This window comes from Carya illinoinensis, chromosome 16 (assembly GCF_018687715.1).
Source record: "Carya illinoinensis cultivar Pawnee chromosome 16, C.illinoinensisPawnee_v1, whole genome shotgun sequence".
NCBI classification, from domain to species: domain Eukaryota; kingdom Viridiplantae; phylum Streptophyta; class Magnoliopsida; order Fagales; family Juglandaceae; genus Carya; species Carya illinoinensis.
In genome coordinates, this window is record NC_056767.1 from 21,563,017 (window position 1) to 21,572,695 (window position 9,679).

The following is a 9,679-nucleotide window of genomic DNA, read 5'->3' on the forward strand; positions in this document are numbered from 1 at the left end:
TACTCGAGCTCAGTTGCTTGATAGCAAGCTCGTTCCCACTCCCATGGTGGTCTCCCACCACTTGACTGGCAATGGTTCCCCTTTCTCGGACCCTACTCTCTACAGATCCCTTGTTGGTGCCCTACAATACTTGACCATCACCCGGCCCAACATCGCTCATGTTGTCAACTCTGTCATTCAGTTTCTGCATGCTCCTACTACAGATCATTTTCTTACTGTCAAGGGCATTCTTCGCTATGTCAAGGGCACTCTTCACTTAGGTCTTACCTTTCGCTCTTTTGCTGCTCCCGGTGCTTTGGTTGCTTACTCTGATGCTCTACCTCTGGTTATTCTATTTATCTTGGCGATAGTTTGGTTTCCTGGAGTGCCAAGAAACAATCTACTGTTTTCCGTTCTAGCTGTGAATCTGAATATCGTGTTCTCGCGAGTACTACAGCTGAACTTCTCTAGCTCATGCATCTTCTTCAGGGTCTTCGGGTTTCCCTATCACACAAGCCACTTCTATTATGTGACAACGAAAGTGCTCTCTTCTTAAGCTCTAATCGTATCTCTCACAAACGAGCTAAGCATGTTGAACTCAATTATTATTCCCTTCGGGAACTTGTTGTTGCGGACAAACTTCAGACGCAGTATGTGCCCTCTCATCTACAGGTTGCTGATCTATTCACCAAAAGTGTTCCTCACCCTCTCTTTGAATTCTTTCACTCCAAGCTTCATGTATGCTCCAATCCGACGCTAAGCTTGCAGGGGGGCGGCCCCGGGGGGGGGGGGGGGGGGGGAGCTGTTAAGGAAACTATGTCTTGATTCAAGGCTTAATATCTTCTAGCTTAATTATAGGAATTATATTGTACAAATTGATTCTAGTTTCCTATTTTATAATTAAACGTTATGCACATATTGAATATATATAGAAGCATACTCACCACGATTGAAGTGTGGTGGTTTTTTATCAAACCTTCATAATCTACATATAATTTTAGAGCATAGAAGTTATGCATATATATATATATGTATATGTATATATGTATAATATATATAGTTCTTTTGAAGTGTGAATTCTAGGTGTGTCTTACTGTTCTTTTCTTCTTTGTAAAGAGCTGACTGTGTAAAGCTTTTAGAACAAATTATTTTTCCAACTGAACTTGCGATTTGCTGATTGTAGTAGATGAAGGGTTAGGGCCGGGCATTAGAGCAGGGACGGGGAAAAAAAAACAGAGAAACGATTTATTTATATCCTAAATGTACAAGTCTCATGTAAATCTTTTATTAAAAAAAATAATAATAAAGAAAAAAAAAAGTAGATTCTACGTACGGTAAAATAATCTGAAAAATTCACTTTTTTTTTAATCCATATTTTTACAAAAAGTTTGTATAAGATTTATACCTTAGTTTTACATACTACTCTTCAAAAAATAGTTTTACATAGTACTCTTCAAAAAATATTGAGTGAAATTGGTCATGAGTACGTACATATGTTTGAAAGTTTGGTCATGAGTACGTATATATGTTTGAAAGTTTGCTTGCATTGTCGTTTTGCAGGACATAAATGCCTCTCACGGATGTCGTACTACATGACTGACATTATTTATATATATATAGTACAGCGCCATGTGTTCATGCGAGAGATCAGAAGTGTCCGTAGTGGTAGTAAATGCCTCTTGCCATCCCACCGAACAGGCACCAGAACTCTTTAATTGGACCAATAAGTTAGATGTTGCAATTTATGTTCTAGAGCCATCTTTGTTTCTTTTGTATTTTGCTTTTCAGGTAACGAAACAAATTTGCCTGAACTTTCATCAGCTGCAGAGTTTTTGAGGGTCCGAGATCGAGACTCATGGCGATTATATAATCTCTAGTACTCCTTTAGACAGGGAGAATAAGAAAAGGAAATATTAATCTAGTGCTTCTCCTTGTCTGTTTGTCACGCCAAAAAGCAAGCCTTCAAAAGGGTACCTGTTTTTGCATGGGTTTGATCTCTTCCACCTCCACATCTATCAAAATCCCACTCCCACACTCATACAATTAGCATTTGCTCACATGGGTCACATATTTCTTTCCACCCCCTCCTTGTAGTAAAACTTCTCATGAACCTTTTCATTATAGCATTCACTGATCTCTTTCTTTCTTTCTGGTGCATGTTTTAATTCTTTTCAGATACCCAGTTCTTGGCCATAGTTATGTTCATTTATAACTCTCCATTCTGGGTTGTTGTTGTTGTGTAACCTTCTTCTGTAACTTGGCATTGAAGATTGATATTAAGAGAGATGGAGAGAGCGGAAAACTCTGCAGCAAATCACGTAGTGATGGAGATAGAGCCAAACAAACAAGTAGTACCGGGCTTGAGCCCTCTGAGTGAGACTCTTTGGAGGGACAAGGCTAAGACAGAATTCGTGGGGGATGTGTCGGCGAGGCTGACATGGAAGGACCTGAGTGTGATGGTCACTCTCAACAATGGTGAGAGCCAGAAGGTGTTGGAAGGGCTCACTGGTTATGCAGAGCCAGGAACCCTAACTGCACTCATGGGACCCTCTGGCTCAGGCAAATCTACACTGCTTGATGCTCTTTCTAGCCGTCTTGCAGCCAATGCTTTCCTTTCTGGTACCATTCTCCTCAATGGTCGCAAAACTAAGCTCTCTTTTGGGACTGCTGTGAGTTTTTTCCCCTCTCTACTCCCTCATCATTCAGTTTGTCGTGTTTTTTCACCTTTTTAACGTTGTTTGTTGAGGTTTACTTGTTTCTAGTGTTTATACTTCTGTTTTTCTGTCCCAACAATCTAAGAAAATCAAAGAGGATCGGTTGGTTATGGTGATATTTTTGTTAACGTTTCACAGAGAGGACGTGTGTTCTCAACACACACGAACGGAGGTGGCTGATCCCAAAGTATCGCATCCTTATATGAGAAACCATCACCGTGGTAGAAATTGAAAAAAAAAAATTAAAAGAAAATTGGAAATAAAAAATGAGATAATGATGTAAACAAAATGAAAGGAATTACATCTTTATTATTTACGTAGTATAATACTTTGTATTTACATATTTACATCTTTATTATTCATAATTGTAATTAAATACAAAGTGTAAATTCTTATTTATAAAGAACTTACATAGAAATGAAATAAATATTATGATTATAATGAGAATAAAATTGAATTTTTTTCTTTTTAAGAACGATATTTGCAATCATGAAATACGCAAACACCATGTATGCAATCTCTTTTTAAAAAAAAATGAATAAATACAGGACTCATGTACATAAACAATAAAAACTAATTTTTGAAATCCTACTCTTTTTTAAAAGTATTGCGTAGGTTTGTGTACTCTACAACTGTATGTAACATGAGAAATGATATTTACAGTCGTGAAGTACGCAAACACCGCGTAATCTCTTTGAAAAAAGTAAGTAAATATAAGACTCACATAAAAAGAATAATTTTTTAATAATAAATCCTATTCTTTTTCAAAGCGACTGCACGTATTATCTCTATCATTACTCTTTTTTAATTTCATATTATCGCTGACAGAAATGCAATACAACAAGTGCACACTGTTATTGTGTGATCGCCCTGTGCGCACACATGCAAACAAAACATCTTTGAATGCTATCGACAATTAGTTTGGCACTAATGTCTTTAATTTGTTTCTTCACTTGCTCCTATATATATATGTCTTGGCGATATTATATTGTGATGCCAACGTCCTCGATCCAGGCCTATGTAACCCAAGATGAGAATCTGATCGGAACTCTAACAGTACGGGAGACAATTTCATACTCCGCTCAACTACGGCTGCCGGATAAAATGCCATGGTCGGAGAAACAAGCACTGGTTGAGGGTACCATTATTGAGATGGGCCTCCAAGATTGCGCCGACACCGTAATCGGAAACTGGCATTTGCGAGGAATCAGTGGAGGAGAAAGAAGAAGGGTTAGCATTGCTCTTGAGATCTTGATGAGACCCAGATTGCTCTTCTTGGATGAGCCAACTAGCGGACTTGACAGGTTAAGCTGATGATCTAGCTCTTCATACTTTTTCCATGAAAAATGCTTTATTTAAGTTCAAAATAGACAAATTCAGTGCAATCTTTAATTTTGTAAAAAAGTAGAACCCACCTTAGACAGTATAAAAAATTCCTTTTTTTTTTTTTGTGAAACCAACATTTTTATAAAAGACCTCTTTTTATAAAAGGCCTCTATTTGAAATTTGTACCTAACATTACTCTTTTTTAAGTGAGATGTTTGCCCTTTGTATTAGTTAATAGTTAACTGTCAATTAATTAATTATCAATTCTTTCATCATTTCAAGTATAATATTTAAATATCGAATTTTTCTTTTATTGCAGTGACTTATTTATCAATATTTTATGTCATGATATCAAAAGATGTAGAAATGATAATAATTAAAAAGATGATAAATAGAATTTATGATATTATTTCTTGTTAATTTTGTTGGAAAAATAATATTGCACTTATTTTCTTCTCGTAAAAGAACCATCAATTAAATATTACAATTGATCCCTTCATAAAATACCCATAGACAAATAAAAACTTTAAGAGATGGTTTGGTTACACAAAAATTATCTCATCTCATATAATCATTACAACTTTTTTAAATTCTTACACAAAATATAATAAACAATTCAACTTTTTTAAATCCCAAAACAAAACTAATATTAAAAATTTAGATTATAATAATAATATTTTATTCAAATTTCAACAAAATATCTCATCTCATCTTATCTGAACTGCATAACCAAATCAGGCCTAGCCTAAGTCTAACAGTTAGTTTATTTTCTTCTACATCTTAATTCCTTGAGTACTCAATTTAAACTATTAATATTAGTCTTGAAATTTCTTCAAATAAATATTAGTAGTTTTGTAGTCTTAGAATCACCAACCTTTAGAGTAAATTAATTTTAATATCTCCTTATTAAATATTTAGATATGAGATTTAATTAAAATAATCGATTCAAATTGAATTTATATATCTCAAGAGGATATTTAGCACCTCAATGGAAATCATGAATTCCATCTTGAGATTATTCCTTCAGTACTAAACATGACCACCCAATGTTTAGAGATACTAAATCATTAGGATCTCACATTTAATTTTACAACTTTCTAAGATTAAAAATAAAATGTTGTTAGTGAGATTGGATTTGGATTTATTACTCAATTGAGTACAACATATTTTAGAATAAACTAGGTCCAATTCAATATACTCTAGTTATATTGACAAATTAATTATAAATCACAACTTCCATGATTAAGGTATCATCATAATTGATATGTTATAATCTTATGAGTTAAAATATCAAATTCATCATTGACATGAGCTTATGATTTATGAATTACAAAAAAATTTTAGGGTTATTAGCTTGAGAGAACTTTTCCTCGAATTATTCGAGGTGTACTTGAAAAAAATTCCTTTCAGGGGTTGTGCAGTCCAAAAATTAGTTGAGATTTTATTCTTGTACACCTCAAATAAAAAAAAAAAAAATGATTTATGAGTTACAAGAAATTGCCATTTACATCTTCCGTATATCAGAGATTTAGGGGATGTTTGGTAATGTTTTTTATCTCATCCATCTTATTCCATCTCATCTCATTACAACTTTTCCAAACGTTTAAATAAAATACAAAAATAATTCAATTTTTCAAATCTCAAAACAAATATAATATTAAAAAATTATATTCTAACAATATTTTAATTTTATAATACATCATAATTCCAACCATTTAACTACTATTTATAAATTATTTCATTATTATTTACAAATTTCTCATCTTATCTCATTCCCCATGAATCCCCAAGCATTCCCTTAATATACATGCATCATAACACAATATAACTTACAAACTTAATTAATTAGTACAATGTCGATAATTCATGTAATTAAAAAATAATTTTTATTATATCTATTTATTATTTATTTTATTATATAGGGCCCTATGTGGTTTGGAGTTTTCCTAAACTAATTATCCGATATCTATATATTACAACTAGCTAGCATTACTTTGCCCTCATTGCTCTTGTTAAAGGACTTTGATTTTTCTGGCAGTGCTTCTGCTTTCTTTGTAACGCAAACATTAAGTGGTCTATCGAGGGATGGGAGGACTGTCATAGCCTCTATTCACCAGCCAAGCAGTCAAGTATTTGAACTATTTGATCGATTATGCTTGCTTTCAGGGGGGAAAACTGTTTATTTTGGCGAGGCTTGCGAAGCATATGAGGTGAGAACTACTGACAACCCTCACTTTCTGTTTGCATTGCATGCATTTGATTTTGGAGAAATTAAGCTCCTAAACGGATGGTGTTTGCAGTTCTTTGCACAAGCTGGGTTCCCCTGCCCTGCTTTAAGGAACCCTTCTGATCATTTTCTTAGGTGCGTCAATTCTGACTTTGATAAAGTTAAGGCCACTCTAAGAGGATCCATGAAATTGCGGGTATGAACTTCGTCCTCTCGTACTCTTAATTATATACATGTAACTTCACTGTATAATGCTACTACAATTCTACAAAATATAAATTATTTAAATCTACGTCTTCTTTAAACTTTTTAAATAAGTGGTAATTTCACAATTGTATCAGAGCAGTGAGTTTGAGTCTGAACTCTACACTACTTTCTATTTAATTAAATATTTCATATGTTGTAACCACACATGAATAAGAGTATTAAGATAAAACATAAATAATTTAAATTTACCTCTTCCCCATCAAGTCATGTCATGAAATCTCTGAGCAAGGATACGTGATACTACAATGCTATCACACATGTCGTATTATTGAAATAAGTGTTTACATAAGTCATGATATTTATGATAGAATGAAGTGTCACATCATATTCCAAGAGTACCTAATAGTTATCCTAAATTTCGGAACACATACACAATGTGGGCGAAAATATCAGAGGATTGCTTGAATAACGGGGCCAATGAAGCAAATAGTATAGCAATGGTGATTAAAAATAATAATAATAATAATAATGATAAGGCGGTCCTGCAGCCGCTTGCAGGTGCCGGGTTGGTCATTAAAGGGTAGGTTCATTAAGTGTAATGTAGTTTGAAGATAGACTCATTGATTATGGTGTTGGAATTGATTTAATTTTCTTCAAAACAAATTCAACCCATTATTAGTTTTTAACTGAAATTATAATTGTATCAAGTGCAATCATTTAGTGAAAGGTATGGTGAAGTAAATGATTATGATATACAGAGGTATGGGTCTAGTTGCATTTTTTAATCAGTGGGATTTGAAGGCAGATGATATATTTGTTGTTTTGTCCCTGTGGCTTTGAATTTGTTTCTGCTCAGTTTGAGGCAGGTGATGATCCACTTGAGAAGATTACCACAGCTGAAGCTATTCGAACCCTCATTGACTCCTACTGCACTTCTCAGTACTGCTATGCAGTGAGGGAGAAAGTTGAGGAGATATCCAAATTCGTAAGTTGTTCCAAGAGTAGCATGACTTTTCATCTGATAGATTATTTCATTAGTTTGGTAGGAATTTGTTCAAATAAATACACTAATAATATGGGAATATAGTGTGACAGTTGGAAATATTTTCCATATGTTGCAGAAAGGAACTGTGCTGGATTCAGGAGGTAGTCAGGCTAGTTTCCTGATGCAAGCCTTTACCTTGACCAAGCGTTCATTTGTCAACATGTCAAGGGACTTTGGGTATTACTGGCTTAGGCTTCTAATATACATTGTAGTCACTATCTGCGTTGGGACCATCTATTACAATGTCGGAACGGGTTACACTTCAATTCTGGTACTGATATTTTTTCATTTCATTTCCAATAAGCCTAAAAAATGGATAAGGAAGTTAAGGGGACAATAGTTTGAAAATTAAGGAAATCAAGTTCATTCTTTTACTGAGTTTTTTCTTTCTTGTTCACTTGATATGGGGGAGGCAAGGGGATCATGTGCATCATTTGTATTTGGTTTTGTAACATTCCTGTCAATCGGCGGGTTTCCTTCATTCGTTGAAGATATGAAGGCAAGTTTCATGATCCCATGCACCTTACATTCTCAGCTGCAATTAGAGGTGGATGCTAATAATTTGATTTTCTCAGGTTTTCCACAGAGAGAGGCTGAATGGCCACTATGGTGTCGCTTCATATGTCATTGGCAACACACTATCTGCAATGCCCTTCCTGATATTGATAACCTTCCTCTCTGGAACTATTTGTTACTTCATGGTCCACCTGCACCCGGGATTTGAACGTTATGTATTCTTTGTTCTATGCCTTTTTGCAAGTGTCACAGTAGTTGAGAGCCTGATGATGGCCATAGCCAGTATTGTCCCCAACTTCCTCATGGGCATCATCATAGGGGCTGGAATTCAGGTGTGTATGTTCTTGCCACAGAATTTGAATGCAACCAAATTAAATTTCGGCTATAGGAATGCATTAATGTGATGTATTTCCTAAAAAATGTCCAAACAAAATTTACTCTGTTGCGCAATCCAACAAGAACTATCAAGAGAGATGCATGTATTTACTAAAGAAACTTCGATTCTGACTTTCAAGCTATAGTTGATGAGTTATTTGTGGTATAATTCTTATGTCAGGGTATATTCATGCTAGTCTCTGGGTACTTCAGGCTCCCAAATGACATCCCAAAGCCTGTGTGGCGCTACCCCATGTCATACATCAGCTTCCATTACTGGGCTGTGCAGGTAAAACGAAAACTGCTACTAGTACAGCTAAACTTGTTCAATAACTGAAACAATTTAAACTTTTCAGGGACAATACCAGAATGATCTCAAGGGCTTGTTTTTTGACAACCAAAGATTGGATCTTCCTAAGATATCTGGAGAGTACATCTTGGAAAATGTGTACCAGATTAACGTTCATCGATCGAAATGGGTGGATCTTGGTGTCATCTTCAGCATGATAGCCATTTACCGCATCCTCTTCTTCATGTTGATCAAAATTAGTGAGGATGTGACACCTTGGATCAGAGGTTACATCGCCAGAAGAAGAATGCAACAGAAGAATGACAATCATGATACCCCAACAGCTTCCAATGGTCTCACCAAATCTCCTTCTCTGAGAACATATGTGAAGAATCGTACAAGTGAAGGTAAAAGTAGATAAGAGTACTGATACACTGAATAAAAAGGTATGTGCAAAGTAATCTCACTACCAAGTTTGAACAAGTATTGTAGCAAGTGGTTTGAGACATAATTCTATCCATCTTTAGACGTTTTTCTCGCTTCCATTCCATGTACAATACCCATTTGTAGCTATCTAAAATTTCTATGTTTATCTTCTTGCTAGAAACAGCTTTTGACAGAAAATTACTCAGATTCTATATAATTGACTAAAACTTATATGGGGTTAGTTTCATAAACCTTCTAATAAAGCACCAAAACAGACATGGTTCTGGCTAAAAAGTAACTTTTTCACCAGTTTGATTCAGATAAGTAATGGCTATAGAAAACATTCAGCCAACATTAAAACTTGTAAAATAAATGTCAATGAAACCAACAACAAATATGTGCAAGACTCGTTCAAAATCTATTTCCTTCTAATTTTGAAAGGCTGGAAATAACCTAGTGAGATCCGTCAACTAGAAGAATCATGCAAACTCTAAATCATGCCAATAATAAATTGAGCTACAACGTATACTTCGGGTAGCATAATTTTAAGTTGGGTAGGGGTGGGTGACCCGACC

General features: G+C 34.8%; 1 protein-coding gene across 5 annotated transcripts; it reads left to right on the forward strand.

Annotated features, from left to right (window-relative positions):
* Positions 1–1,716: 1,716 nt before the first annotated feature.
* On the forward strand, positions 1,717–9,335 carry LOC122299707 (ABC transporter G family member 11-like). 5 transcript variants are annotated; one of them, XM_043110128.1, is made up of 11 exons: positions 1,717–1,967; positions 2,249–2,648; positions 3,708–3,997; positions 6,058–6,229; positions 6,320–6,442; positions 7,310–7,438; positions 7,575–7,769; positions 7,911–7,997; positions 8,074–8,346; positions 8,571–8,678; positions 8,746–9,335. In XM_043110128.1, the coding sequence occupies exons 2-11, from the start codon at positions 2,265–2,267 to the stop codon at positions 9,097–9,099; spliced, it is 2,115 nt and encodes a 704-aa protein (XP_042966062.1). In that variant the 5' UTR covers positions 1,717–1,967; positions 2,249–2,264; the 3' UTR covers positions 9,100–9,335. The 5 variants fall into 5 exon arrangements, with proteins under 5 accessions (XP_042966062.1, XP_042966061.1, XP_042966063.1 ...); XM_043110127.1 differs by having other exon boundaries at positions 1,717–1,949; XM_043110126.1 differs by having other exon boundaries at positions 1,718–1,967; positions 2,155–2,648.
* The last annotated feature ends 344 nt before the right edge of the window (positions 9,336–9,679 follow it).

What these genes read in the sequence shown, in the direction of transcription:
- LOC122299707 (XM_043110128.1), top strand. Translation starts at nt 2,265, where the DNA reads ATGGAGAGAGCGGAAAACTCTGCAGCAAATCACGTAGTGATGGAGATA. An exon ending in CCAACTAGCGGACTTGACAG is followed by an intron (nt 3,998 to 6,057) that starts GTTAAGCTGATG and finishes TTTTTCTGGCAG; the next exon opens with TGCTTCTGCTTTCTTTGTAA. An exon ending in CATTCGTTGAAGATATGAAG is followed by an intron (nt 7,998 to 8,073) that starts GCAAGTTTCATG and finishes TGATTTTCTCAG; the next exon opens with GTTTTCCACAGAGAGAGGCT.